This window comes from Barbatula barbatula, assembly GCF_947034865.1.
Source record: "Barbatula barbatula genome assembly, chromosome: 8".
Taxonomy (NCBI): Eukaryota; Metazoa; Chordata; class Actinopteri; order Cypriniformes; family Nemacheilidae; genus Barbatula; species Barbatula barbatula.
The window spans coordinates 25,373,921-25,388,293 of NC_136771.1; the positions used below are offsets into that span (position 1 = coordinate 25,373,921).

General features: G+C 43.4%; 2 protein-coding genes across 4 annotated transcripts; both read left to right on the forward strand.

The window, feature by feature from the left end:
- Window positions 1–22: 22 nt before the first annotated feature.
- zbtb45 (zinc finger and BTB domain containing 45) lies at window positions 23–3,963 on the forward strand. 2 transcript variants are annotated; one of them, XM_079463272.1, is made up of 6 exons: window positions 23–286; window positions 490–1,460; window positions 1,535–1,645; window positions 1,731–1,877; window positions 2,079–2,343; window positions 2,424–3,963. In XM_079463272.1, the coding sequence occupies exons 2-6, from the start codon at window positions 492–494 to the stop codon at window positions 2,762–2,764; spliced, it is 1,833 nt and encodes a 610-aa protein (XP_079319398.1). In that variant the 5' UTR covers window positions 23–286; window positions 490–491; the 3' UTR covers window positions 2,765–3,963. The 2 variants fall into 2 exon arrangements, with proteins under 2 accessions (XP_079319398.1, XP_079319399.1); XM_079463273.1 differs by lacking the exon at window positions 23–286 and having other exon boundaries at window positions 346–1,460.
- Window positions 3,964–4,106: 143 nt separating this feature from the next.
- On the forward strand, window positions 4,107–11,996 carry LOC306897047 (acyl-CoA dehydrogenase family member 11). Of its 2 annotated transcripts, none has more exons than XM_079461511.1 (15): window positions 4,107–4,184; window positions 4,884–5,135; window positions 5,221–5,444; window positions 5,555–5,654; window positions 5,816–5,927; window positions 6,014–6,156; window positions 6,384–6,533; window positions 6,604–6,698; window positions 6,779–6,878; window positions 6,940–7,080; window positions 7,438–7,530; window positions 7,824–7,931; window positions 8,740–8,911; window positions 9,187–9,253; window positions 10,378–11,996. In XM_079461511.1, the coding sequence occupies exons 2-15, from the start codon at window positions 4,902–4,904 to the stop codon at window positions 10,487–10,489; spliced, it is 1,851 nt and encodes a 616-aa protein (XP_079317637.1). In that variant the 5' UTR covers window positions 4,107–4,184; window positions 4,884–4,901; the 3' UTR covers window positions 10,490–11,996. The 2 variants fall into 2 exon arrangements, with proteins under 2 accessions (XP_079317637.1, XP_079317638.1); XM_079461512.1 differs by having other exon boundaries at window positions 4,125–4,184; window positions 5,224–5,444.
- Window positions 11,997–14,373: the final 2,377 nt, after the last annotated feature.

Below are 14,373 nucleotides of genomic sequence, written 5' to 3' on the forward strand. Positions count from 1 at the left end.
GTCCAGAATGAATCTCAGCTGAATGGCGTATAAACGGTTCTAAAGAGCTGTGTAAAAAAAGGTAGATGCAGACGGGGCTTTTACTTTAGTGGAGGACTTTTATTTTGATTTATTTTGTGTGTCGTTTGGGGCTTTTATTATGTCGACTCTGCACCGGATTTCGAGGCCCGTGAGTCGCGCTGGTTCGGTTTATCGTGACACAAATCAAACCGATCAGCTCGAGCTCAGTATCGACGCCGTGATGCTCGCACAGCAGCCGTTTTGTGAACTTTAAACACGTCTGCAGGTGAGAGCGCGTCACTCTCGAATACATTCACGGCATGTTATGGATGATAAAGGGTTGATTTTGCGCAATGCTAATGAAATATATCATCATGCTGAGTTCCAAGCGATTTATTATCTGTCAAGCGTTGTGTCAAGGCGTCATGTATATATTTGTGTTTACGTGCGGTTTTGTAATATGAATACATTTGTACATGTGATTTTCAGTGATGGCGTCAGGTCCAGAGACCGTGCACTACATCCACCTTCATAACTCCAGTCAGTCTGTGCTGGAGGCTCTGAGGTCACAGCGACGCAAGGGTCTCTTCTGTGACGTCACCGTGCGCATCCACGACGCGTCTCTGCGGGCTCACGCATGCGTTCTGGCGGCTGGAAGCCCCTTCTTCCAGGACAAACTGCTGCTGGGCCACTCAGAGATCTCGGTTCCTCCTCTGGTGCCCGCGGAGACGGTGAAGCAGCTGGTGGATTTCATGTACAGCGGCTCACTGGTGGTGCTGCACTCGCAGGCGCTCTGCATCCTCACTGCCGCCTCCATCCTGCAGATCAAGACCGTGATTGACGAATGCACGCAGATCATCTCGCAGAGACGCGCTGCCGTGGGGGGCGGCAGCACAGGGCCGCTGGGAAGCGCGCTGCCCAAACAGGAGGAGGGGGGCGGCGGAGGTGATGGGAAGGGGCGGGAAGGCAGTGCGCTGCAGGGCTTCGGTTACGGCATGCCGGCCGACTGCGGCTCTGCGGCGGAGATGGCGGCCGCTTTGAGCGCCGGGGCTCAGGGGGACAGCAGCGGAATGGAGGGTGGCGTGGTTCCTCTGATGCCCATCGGTGAGCTGGGTGGAGCAGCCCTGTGTAGAGGGGAGGGGCTGGGTGTGGCAGGGGGCGGAGTCATGATGAAGGCATCCAGCTGCTCGCAGGAGATCAACTACATGCTGAACCCCAACGTGGAGCGCAGCATGAGCTCACAGAACATTGCGGCTAACGAGCGCTCTCAGATCACCTCTCCAGGCGGCATTGGGCGTGGCGGCGGGGTGGAGTATGGTGACGTGGGGGAGGAGCTAGTGGGGAGCATGGACAGATACAGCGAAGAGGACGAGAGAGATGTGCATGACGGAGAGAGAGACGCCGAAAGAGACAGACAGACGGCGCACACGCGCAAACAGAGACAGCCGCTGAGACTACAGGTGACGCACAAGCACGCACGCACATACACACCAATGAGACACACACTTCATTTTGGATTAACTCGTGTTTACAGGTGTTGGGGGGAGAGGAGGTGGTAGTGAAGAATGAGGGGGTGCAGGAAGGGGAGGGGCTTTTTGAGATGGATGACAGAGGAAGTGCATCCCACCAGTCTGCATACGCACAGGTAAAACACACCCATTTGTAGTTTAATTTAATTTTTTGTAGTTTTGGTTAGGGATGATAACCCTGTGCGTGTGTGTTTTTCTCAGGGTGGTTTCTATGAGGAGTCCGCTGTGTTCTCAGGTGGTTTCTGGTCTCAGGCGGATCCGCAGGCGTCTCTAGGCTCAAACCCTCGCGCAAGAGTCAACAAACCACTCACCCCACCACCTCCACCCTCTCAGAATCTGAGCAGTCAGGTGTGATGGCCTCCTGACACATGATGATGACAGCACTCGCGTCAGCATCATCTGTCCAGCTTCACTCTGTGCTACCGATCCGTGTATGACATCGCAGTATTGGATCGACACTGTGATGTCATCCGTCGATCGGTTTGCAACATGCCGCTTGGAGTCTGCGTTGTTTGTAAGTTCACATTTCATTTGTTTCTTTATTCTCAGATGCTTTATCAGTTCCCTGCCAGCGAATCACAGTCCTCCTCCTTCTTTGTCGGAGGACCAATGGTCATCGACAACTTGGCAGATTCGTGCCAACAAGCTCCTCCCCCCGCTTCTCTGACCCCAGCTCCGCCTCCTCCCACCCCGGGGTGTGTCGCAGCTATGAGCTTCACGCCACAAGCCTCTGAGACGTCCTTCGACTGCAGCCACTGCGGAAAGTCGCTGCGCTCACGCAAGAACTACAGCAAGCACATGTTTATCCATTCTGGTAAGCACAAATGACGTTAGATGTCATTTTGAACGTGAACCGCCGGAGTCGCGTGTCTTGACTGTGTTGTCGTTTTGCAGGTCAGAAGCCACACCAGTGCAGCATCTGCTGGAGGTCTTTCTCTCTGCGCGACTATCTGCTAAAGCACATGGTGGTGCACACTGGTGTGCGTGCGTTCCAGTGCTCCGTGTGCAGCAAACGTTTCACGCAGAAGAGCTCGCTCAACGTGCACATGCGAACGCATCGCGTGGAGCGCACCTTCACCTGTGGCGTGTGTCACCGCGCCTTCACGCACCGCACGCTGCTGGAGAGACACGCCCTTCAACACCAACACCCCTCCCCGCTCAAACCCAACGCCAGTCACATGGAGCAGGGCAGTGGTGGCATGGGCGGGGCCAGCGGTCAGGGCCCCGGCTCCTGAAGTGCAGGATTTAATCCCAGAGCTTTAACACACATACATACATACACACACACACACAAACATACACAGCAGCAGCGGTGCCATTCTCTGGGATGTGCCGCGACGCCTCTGAAACCTCGAAAACCTCATGAAACACACAAACCTCATTGAGTGACTCACACTAAAGACAACGCACACCTCCTGACTCCGTTTCTTCATGTTTTTAAAAGAAAAACAGAACTTACCGTGACCTCAGGACCAGAAGAGACACTTCACACATGATTACCTCCATTTTGATTTCAACATCAACCTCCATTTTTAAAAATTTGTATCTACTATATGCATAAATATGATCTTGATATTTTTATGGTCTTGTTATGTACGGGATTTGGCTTCGATGCTGCGCGCTTGCGGGATATTTTCTGCATTTTTCTGAATTGTACTCTGCTTTGTTATCTGTATCCAGCATGCACTTGTTACGCTGCATGAACGCTGCATTAAATGCCTTGTGACGTTTCCATGTGCTGGCTGGTTTCTTTATTTCAAATGAATACATCACTGCTCTGCTGCTGCGACAGAAAGTGTTCAGCACTCTCTCAGTGACACGACATTCGTCATTAGAAGGACGTGTCCACGTTCACTTGATCATGTGGGTTAAGTCACCATGTGAAAATGTGGGTCCATTTATGGGTCCAAACACCATTTTTGTTCATATCCCACAAAATAATTTCAGGTGGAATTGTTTAAAATTCATATTGATTTACAGCATCTTCAATTTTTGGTATTATTTTCTGATCATTTGTAGGAGACATTGCTAGCCGCAATATTTCACCGCAGCACTTGAAGGTAAAATGAAAGATTAAAATCTTAACGACTTTTTATTTGTAGGCTTTTGAGAGTTCTGTTCAAATTCACAGGGGTTGATTTGTATTATTCTGGGGAGTCAGAAGTGCCCTGTAACACCCATAAACTGAACTGAATCAAACTAACTACCCCAAACTCCCATCCAGTGTCCTGCGAAGCCTCCACATCCAAACAAGCGATTTCAACACCAATCCTAATATTATATCAAAACGGCCCTTTTCAGAATGAATTACAACACAATATCATTCATTCACGAATGTGAAGATCGAAGACCATTGAAATAATAGTAATGGTAATACGATGTCTAATGCTACAATGTTTGTAACAATACCGATATAATATACTTATTTGTGCTGAATAAAGCCGTGAGAAGTTTTATCTTTCAGTAGTTCACATGTAAATGTGACTGACAGATGAACAAAAACGAACGAATCATTTGATTCATTCCAGTGTTATGACTCTGATCGGATGAATCGCTAATGTCCAGTTTGAAAGAATCGTTTGATAAATGAATCGCATATGATTCAGTCGCTGCCTTTAGTTTGTTTGTGTGTCTGAGAGAAACAGAAGCAGCTCGGTGAGCAAATATAACTTTTATCCAGATCTCAGATATAAGACACGTGTGAGCGAAATCAAACTTCAGCCGTTGGGTGTTATGTTTAGTGTTTGTTGTGTTTTCAAGTCAATGTAAATAAAGCAGAATCAATTGTGACAGACGAGGAAGAGTGATCTTATATCGTTAGTGGGTTAAAGTTCAGGGACTCGCTGTGTGTCATACAATATCTCACTATCGTCAAAGTTTCTCTTCATTGCCACGAAACACTTATTTAATTTCACACAGAAAAGAGATTTGAACTCTTTTTTTGTTTGTGAGTCGGTTTAAATGTGATTCATGTAAAGTGTTTTGTTTTTATGTGACGCTGATGACACGTGATGTCTGTTACTTTCCTCAGCGATCAGTCATGAGTCTCATACTGAATATAAATAATTACAGGAATAAAAAACAACATGGGTCAATATTCCGTCATCATTTATTCTGCCTTTTGTTGAGGTAAAACTGTTTCTTCAGAAGAGATCACAAGAAAAATGTGTCAGTGTTCATACAGTGTTGTTTGATGATCAACACTCTTCAGTGTTGTTTGATGATCAACACTCTACACAAGATCTTCTGTTGTGTCACGCGCTTTAAATGACATAAGATGGACGAGTGATGTTATAACAGGAAAGAGTTTCAATGACCGTCGTATGTGTCCTGACAGTGTGTGTGTGTTTCCAGACAACACCTGCAGTTGCCATGGCTCTTTGGGTGTGTTGCCGCGGTAACCGCAGGGCTCTGCACATGCTCAGTAGGAGTGTAGCGTACAGCAGCTCATCCCTCACTGAGCTGAACCAACACAACGGTCACTCACATGCGCTGTTCTCACGCTCCGTCATCGGCACGTTCTTCCAGGAGCAGCCTCTGCTCACCAACCCGTTTACCCAAGATGCACTGCTCAGAGCCTACCTGCAAAGACATCTACCTGTGCAGGTGTGACACAAACACGCACACACACACACACACACACTCCTGAGCAGGTATGAACATGTCAGTAATGGTGTTTGTGTGCGTTAAGGAGGTTGAGGGAGATCTCTTGCGGTTTGGCGAGCGGATCGTCACTGAGATCGACTCATTGGGACGCCAGTGTGAGCTGAATCCCCCTCGCCTGCAGCAGTATGACGCCTGGGGCAGACGCGTGGACCGCATCATCACCTGTGACGCTTGGACACGCTTAAAACACATATCTGCACAGGAGGGTCTGGTGGCGTCTGGATATGAACGGACGTATGGAGAGTGGAGGTAACATCACATCACCATCACTATCACTATCAGCTATCACATCCTCAAACGCACCTGTGTGTGTGTGTGTGTGTGTGTGTGTGTGTGTGTGTGTGTGTGTGTGTGTGTAGCCGCGTGTATCAGATGAGCAAGATTTACATGTTTGCACCGTCCTCTGGACTCTACACCTGCCCTCTGGCCATGACTGACGGAGCTGCGAAGGTCATCGAGGTGACACACACACACACACACACACACAAAGTGAATATACACATTTACATTAACATAACATTTGACATCTCACAGCATGAATACATGAGTCTCATCTGAATGTTTTCATCATTAACACAATGAACTCATGACGTGTTGTGTTTTTATGTGTGTGTGTGTAGTCTCTTGGTTTGCCTGTCACAGACGTGTTTGTGCGTCTGACGTCTCGTGATGAGCAGAAGTTCTGGACATCAGGGCAGTGGATGACAGAGAGGAGAGGAGGATCAGACGTCTGTAAGATCACACACACACACACACACACACTCATCTGTCCTCGGTTAACACGTCTATCATTTATGTGTGTGTTGTTGTTGTCTTAGCTACTGGAACAGAGACTGTTGCTAGGCGACAGCAGGACGGGTGCTTCAAGCTGTATGGATTTAAATGGTTTACCTCGGCAACAGATGCTGATGTGACCCTGACGCTGGGCCGCATAACAGACATGCATGGTCACCCAACACTGGTACACAGATACAGACAGACACCTCGATTGTCTCTCAACAAAATAGTCAGTTGAAGGAAATAAGTTGCTTAAGGTTTGCAGGATACAGGTTTGATTAACGTTGACATGACTTGGCTAATGTTCAAACTAAAGAACCAATGAGCATCCTTCAGAAGCCTGTGCAAAGAAGCTTGTTTTCCACATGTGACTGACATCACAAGAGATTGAGTCTCTGTGTGTGTGTGTAGGGCAGCAGGGGTCTGTCTCTGTTTCTGGCTCAGGTGTGGGATTCTCTTGGTTCCTCTAATGGTGTTGAAGTTCAGAGGTTGAAGGACAAACTAGGCACCAGACAGCTGCCAACAGCAGAACTTCTGTTAGACGGCATGAAAGCTCAGCTGGTAAACATCCATCCCTTCGTGTTACAGACGTGTTTATGATTGTGCTTGATTGATTTGTTTGTGTTGTCAGGTGTCAGAGGAAGGAAGGGGCGTGGCCTCTATTGCTAACATGTTGACTGTAACTCGTATTTATAACACCGTGTGTGCTGTGGGCGCCATGAGGAGGTGAATCACTCACTCGCATCTCATCACACAATCTATACACCATATCCTTTAGATCAGCTGAACGTGTGTGTGTGTGTCAGGATGACACAGCTGTGTCGGGAATATTCCTGTAAGCGCTCCGTGTTTGGTAAACTGCTGAAGGATCATTCACTGCACATTCAGACGCTCAGCAGACTGGAGGTAAGAACACACTTTTGTGTGTTTCGTGCTGGAGTGTCACTGAAGTGTGTTGTGTTCTCAGGTGGAGACTCGTGCTGCGTTTCTGCTCATGATGGAGGTTTGTCGTCTGCTGGGCCGAGAAGAGAACAAAACCTGCACAGAGAAAGACACACACCTGCTGCGACTACTCACACCTGTAGCCAAACTGTACACGGGAAAACAGGTGACACACACACACGTTTGTTTTGCTGTATTAGTGAGGACTGTATATTGATTTGATATCAATCTAATGATATTTTCTGTCCCGTCACCCTTACACAAACATGATTGATTGATGATTGAGTTTTTATTTGGTATCAGCATTGAAACATCATTCATTCATTCATTATTTAACCAGGAAAAAAACAAGAGTGACCGGGCCAAAGCGGCAGCTACATAACAAATGTACAATTTATGTACATTCTCAGTCAACTGTACAGTGACCTCCTGTGATATCACTCTAACCTCAATATGTTGTGGTAAATAGAAACTGGGTCAAATCTATATTTGTACACTGTTGTGATGTGTTGTGTGTCATCAGGCGTTGTGTGTTGTGTCGGAGGGTCTGGAGGCGTTTGGTGGTCAGGGATACATTGAGGACACTGGACTTCCATCCATGCTGCGCGACGCTCAGGTCAACCAGCTGCTGTGCTTGTGTGTGTGTGTGTGTGTGTGTGTGTGTGTGTGTCATCATCATCCCCGTGTGCGTGTGTTGTCATGTATTAATGTGATTGTGGTTCTGTTCAGGTCAACCTAACCCTACAGCCCACTAGATGGCAGCACGCATGCACGCACGGATACAAACACACACACACTCATATAGCTTTAGTGTAGTCCACTCAATAAGTCTATAAATAACACTTCAAACAAGTGTATGTGGTGTTGAGTATTGTGATGTTTGATATGATGTGTGTTTTGTGTTTGTAGGTGTTGAGTATTTGGGAAGGCACCACTAATGTTTTGTCTTTAGATGTTCTCCGTTCCATTGAGAAGTCCTCTGGCTCAGTGCTCCAGACATTCTTCACTGATGTCCAAGTGAGAACACACACACATAAGCAGCAGGGTCAGGGATGTGTATTGTTTATTTAAATAAAGAGTCTACCAGCTGTACGTTAGCGTTATTTTATTTCCATGAATATTTCCTCTGATGGTCTCAGTTTTTGTGTCAGTTTGTAAGATGTCTAGGTTTATTATGATTCTCCTCTATACGTTTGCTAAGCTATGAAGTTCAATGTAGGGACCCTTTTGTTTTAAGCATCACCAAATACTTTTCATTTTGTCGTTTTCGTCTACGTTCCATTTTCAAGTTAAGGGAAGAGGTGCCAACGCTTTCTCTTTCATATTCTTTAACTGAAGGGGGTGTTAGACAAGAGTTCCTGTTACCAGAAGAGTTAATAATATCTATAAAATATCTATAGTTATAAAGCACCTTTTGGATTATCAATGTGGATGTTAAAGTCACCAACGGCTCAATCTGCCATAACTACCAATTCAGATATAAACTAACAACAATTCTCAAAATTCTTCTGGGAAGTCTGTATGATGACCCAGTGCTCTGTAAAAAGCAGCTAGAATAAATGACAGAGATTTATCTTTTGGCATCACTTTGGAGGACTTAAAACCGAGTCCAGCTTTATCAAATGAATATTTGTTCCAAAATGAGATAACTCAAAAATGATTATCCGTGGATGGGTCTTTTTCTAGTTTCATGTCAGTCAGGTTTATAACAATCATCATGTGATGTCAGTAATTGTTTTGGGTTATATTTTGTAAACAGTCCTGAAATGTTTCTTTAAAGCCTTCGCAAAAGTGTCCTGTTATGACTGCAGTAATGTATTTGCAGGAGCGTTTGCTCGCGGCCGTCTCGTCTTCAGCTCTGCGTCCGGCCGTCTCTTCTCTCCAGACGTCTCTCTCTGGTTTGATGCGTTTCATTCAGAGCGCAGCGGCTCGACCCTCCGGCTGTCTGGAGCTCGCAGCAAGAGATCTGTCCTACAGCCTCGCTCGCATTTACATGGGTAAAACATACACACCACACACACAATAATAACACATCATGTCTCCGTTCATATTAATAAACAAGTCAGTATTTTTATCTATATCACACCAAATGGGATTTGTAGGTAAATGACACATAATAAACAAATACAATGTACAATTTGCCTTTATTAACTGCATTGAATTTAAAAGGTTACACTCTAAATAAACATTAGACACAATAATAATAATTGAGCGTGATAATCACAATCCTTCTTCTTCTTAATATGATATGATGTGAATGTGTGTGTGACAGGGGCTTTGTTAGTGGATCATGCAGTCTGGGAAAATGCCAAACACACGGATGTTTACGCTGCTTTGAGGTGAGCTGTCTGACATTTATCTGTTTTCATTTAGCCTTTTGCTCGGCTTTTGTCTTGTTTGAGGGAAACCTTTGTTTCACAAATGAGCTCAGTATGTGTTGTACACTATGTGCGAACAGGTCGAATGTGTCCTAACAGATATACCGATCCTAAGCAAATGTCTTTTATAGTGTGTGTGTGTTTGATTTTCCTGTTTGTTTTGTTGATCTCTTATAAAACTCCAATAGAAATAACGGTTCAGATTTCTCTGCCCGATCGCACACCGCTGGCACAAAAAAATGATGAGAGCAAATGTTAGTAAATCATGTTGTGTGTTGACGGGAACGTTATCACTCATACAAATATCACAAATAGTGTAACAACACAAAGCCATCGGTTGGAAGAAGAATTCATCACCATCTACTAAACTCTACTAACCTAACCCTAAATTCTAAAAAGTATGAGAAGATCACGGCATAAACTTGTCCTCCAGTTCTAATGTATTATTAATAATACAAACACTTTTTTATTTTCCAGCTGTTTTCAAACTGAAGAGCATGTTTTTCATAATAGTGAACACAAAAAACTCTTGTCGTGAAGTGCACAGTAAACAGGGCTCTGTAATTGACTCTTATGTGGGATTTATTAGCTTTGTGAGGACTTGTTAGACAAACAATGTGGACAGAATATTTAACACATTTAACTACATTGTTTCTTAAAGGTAGTACGTCATCTGATTTACTTTCACGTTTAAAAATAATTACTATAATATAGATGTGGTCACGTGACTCACAGTGTTATTACAGTAATACTGCAGTGTTATAACTAAAAGCTTAGGTTCCTATTTTAAGGATCCATCTTTATGTACACAATAATAATATTTTCCGTTGTAATCCATTTATTTTTAGTATTTGTCATTATTGTGTGCCTCTGCGTGTCCCTCTGTGTGTAATGAGCAGATTGTGTACCCGCCTATAGGTGCATATTACTAATGCACTCTTTAAATAACAAAGAAAACATTGTGCCATTGACTTTAGACCAGGTTTCATTCGGTTAAAAGAAATGCGCTTGAAAATGCTCTTCAGTTTTTAGAGGTAAATATTATTGTTAGAGATCTTTGAGAAGTCTTCTTGTGTGTGTTTCAGGTGGTGTGAACAGGATTTATGTCCAGTGGTCAGTCGGGACTCTACCGGTTGTTACGACAAGCATGCAGTCACCATGGACACAGAGCTGGTGTATGATGGCCTGAAGCCCTAAACACACACACCGCATCACGTCTCTCCTTCTGCTTGAGTTCATGTGTGTTGATGTAAATTCAAGTGAAACCTTAATTCATCTTAAATTGGTTTCTGTAAGACTTTTTACAGTTTTGCATTGTTGCAGTATATACGGTACATATTAGAACAAACAGTAGAGTCAGTCAGTCATATTAGCTTACTTACGACCATATGCAACCGTAAATAAATACGCTTTAAGAAGTGACTTAAAATCAGCGTATGTTGTTGCAGTTCTTATATATGGTGGAAAATTGTTCCATAGCTGTGAAGCAGCTGCTGAAAAGGCACAATCTCCTGTCCATTTCAAGCGTGTCCTTGGAACAGTCAACTGAAGACTACTAGTTGATCAAAGTTCCCTGGAGGCATCACAGTGGAACACAAGGAGATCAGAGGTATATGACGGAGCCGTTTTTTTTAAATGGATATGATATTTCACTGTTGGCCAGTGGAGAGAGAGGTCAACACTGGTGAAATATGTTCCCTCTTCGTGGTTCCAGTTAACAATCGAGCGTCAGCAGCAGTTTATGAAGAGACAATAGATACTGTGAAACCCAAGTAAAATACATTACAATAATTTAATCTGGATGAGATAAACGCATATATTGAAGACTCCATGTCTCCTAATGTTAAGAATGACTTCATCTTTGCAATATTCTTTAGCTGTTAAAAGCAACCTCTAACCACATTCATCTGTTTATCAGAAGTCAAGCAGAGTCGAAAGTAATGCAAAGTTTCTGACATGTGAATGAAGTTTCCCAGATAGAGGTCCCAGTTTACTGGCCACATCCCCTGTAGAAGCAGGGGAGCCAAAGATTAAGACCTCAGTCTTAGACTCATTTAACTGAACGGAGTTGGCAGACATCCACCATTTAATAACTCTCAGACAATCAAACAGACACTGTAAATTGGAGACATGAAACATTGTGCCTCTTAAATATAGCATACAGAGGAAACATGGATAAAGAAAATAGAACAGGACCCAAAACTGAGCCCTGTGGAACCCAATATAAGACTAGTGCACAAGATGATGAATGTTTTCCAGTAGAGATAGAAGAAAAGAAACGCTGTGTAAAAATAAGCAAGAAAGAAATCCTAGAAAACCGAATACATAAATAGAAAACATGTTATTGTTGCAAATGTCTCTTGTATTTTTGTGCTTTTCTTTGATTGTGTACATAAATGAGATCAGCGTGATATCACACAACCGTCTTCATGATCTTCACATAATATCAGCAAAGGCGTTTGCTTCAGATTATTAATTTTTTAAGCTTCAAGTTTAAAACTAACTAACAGAGAAGTCAAACTTACAGTTGACCCTGCTTTACATTTCCCACAATGCAATACATTCCCTCTACCATCACATGAAAATTTTCTCAAAATCAGCTCTGTTTGCGTGTGTGTGTATGTGTGTGTGTGTATTAGACAGTGGTGCTGCTCATGTTCTGTTATACGAGCCACATGATCAATAAAGCTTCATTCTTATCAGTCGTCTTCTTCCTCTTCCTGCTCTAAAGTTCATCTGTGTGCGAGACCTTCGTGCATGTCTGTGTTTCTATATGAGATGTTTTGACCTTTAGAGATCTCTGACCTTTGACCTTTTGTGCGTGCGTCTAAGCATCCTGTAGCATCATTGAATGACTCCGGTGTGTTTGAGATGAGTTATTGTTGTTGCCTTACACACGTGTGGAGAGTTAAAACCTTATCATGTTGGGTCAGCGTTGCAGCGATGACATGCATTTCAGATTGATATAGTTTAATGTTACCCTTTACGTTATAATGTCAAACCTGAAGTCATGAGGACATACAGAATTTATACTTTTAATGAAGTGCTTCATGTCAGTGTTTTAAGAGAGAAAACTGATATACTGGTAAATATGAGAGAATCAATAGAAATATAAAAGTGAAACACGATGATGTGAATGTATGTCATACAGAAAGAGAGAGAGAGAGAGAGAGAGAGAGAGAGAGAGAGAGAGAGAGAGAGAGAGAGAGAGAGGTTAAAGTTCTGCTGGAAACAACAAGAACTCACTGAATCATTCATGAACACTCAACAAGCAGTCTGATAACATCAGCATTTTTGTCTCACTTTCTGTCTTTCTCAGTTTCAATTTAAAAGTACTTTATAGGCAGGACTGTGTAGTTATTATATATTCACATTTATTTAACTTAAAACAAGTGATAACAGATGAAATACAGTTCTATTAAAATAAGGTCTAAGGTAAAAAAGAAAATAAAGGAAATGTACATTTGCAGGAAAAAAATTACGTTTTACATGATGTAAACAACAACTGTACACATACAGTGTATATAACTTGTGTAGATGAATGTAGCAGCAGCTGATGTGTGTGTGTGTGTGTTTTCCTCCAGCCAATCTGCTCCTGAAGAGCTCTGAAACTATGATTTTGTGGTACTCTCTATCATCTTACAGTGAAAGTGTGTCTCCGTCTCGACCCAGGACACGGACTTGTGTTTGTTTGTGTGTGTCTGTTGTCTTGCTGTGATCATTGAGTCTGTATATGAGGATTGGTCTGGAACAGCAGTGAACCTGATAACATTCTAGTCTATTGTTGTGTGCAAGAGTGTGCGTGTGTGTGTGTGTGTGCGTGTGTGTGTGTGCGTACGTGCGCGCGTGCGTGTGTGTGTGAGCTGCTTCAGGTCATGAACTTTTTTTCTGTCATCGATCAAAATGTTCCAGACCAGCTGAGACCAAAGAGCAGTTATTTCCCTGTCTTTTTCTGTCCTACTCTCTCTTTCTTTCTATCTATTCTATTGGCATAATAGATTTAGGTTCATGTGTTCCTGAATCATTTAAAGGTTGTGTGTGCAGAAACACAAATGAAAACTTAAAAGACAAACAGAGGAGAACACAGAGTGTATTTTACAGCGACCTTGATTTACCGCAGCTTTTCCTGTACTTGTACACTTCATCTTACACAAGAAAACTGAACGTCTCATAAAGACGGTCAGACAACAACAGGACTGAAGCTGTGGCGTTTTCTAACCTAACTCTTTATGGTGATATTTTGAAAGAGGTGTTTTTGTGTCTGCGTGATCACAGATTTTTATGTAATATGTTTCTCATGATTTAAGAAGAGCCAGTGCTATCAGTCGCTTCACAGAATCTATAGCTGAAGGTGACTTTGCAGTTCTCTCTAAGGTCCTGTAGGCGTTGCACTGGAGTGAATGGGTTTAATCCGGGAATAAGAGATGAAATGAAAGTGATACAGGAGAAGAAAAGCTTCAGTGTATTTTCCCTGCAGGACGTGGAGTGTTTGCTCGCCGCACGTCTGTACTTAAGTAGATTTGTGAAGTCGGGCTGCTCGGTAATTAAAGAACAAATTAAAATGAGGGAATGTATTTTACTTTGAGCGAGCGAGAGAGAGAGAGAGAGAGAGAGGAAAGAATATAATCTGAAGTGAGAAAGCAATATCAAAGCACTCCCTCAATCCCTGATGCAATTACCCAGAATTCTCCTTCATTAACGTTAACTGATGACACTCGCCGGGTCCTCGACCTCAGAACATCGGCCCGCCGTCACATTCTTCCTCATCACAGCTGAAATAACAGAAACATTTCAAAGGAACTTTGCGTCTCTGTCCTTCATTTGTCCTTGTTGTTCACACATGAACTCTACGGGATGTTTCAGTGTTCAGAGAACTCGTTGACCTTTACTTAACACGCTGTGTGTTTACACATAAATCTGCTCAAGGATGACACATCCTATATACACAGATATTTTAAGCTTTTTCACGCTCAGTCTCGTGTATTCAGTTTGTCTGTCTTTGAGTCCGGATGAAACTTTGCATGGAGTTTAAAGGTTAGGTAAGGTTAGGTTAGGGTTAGGGAAGGTTAGGGTAGATTAGG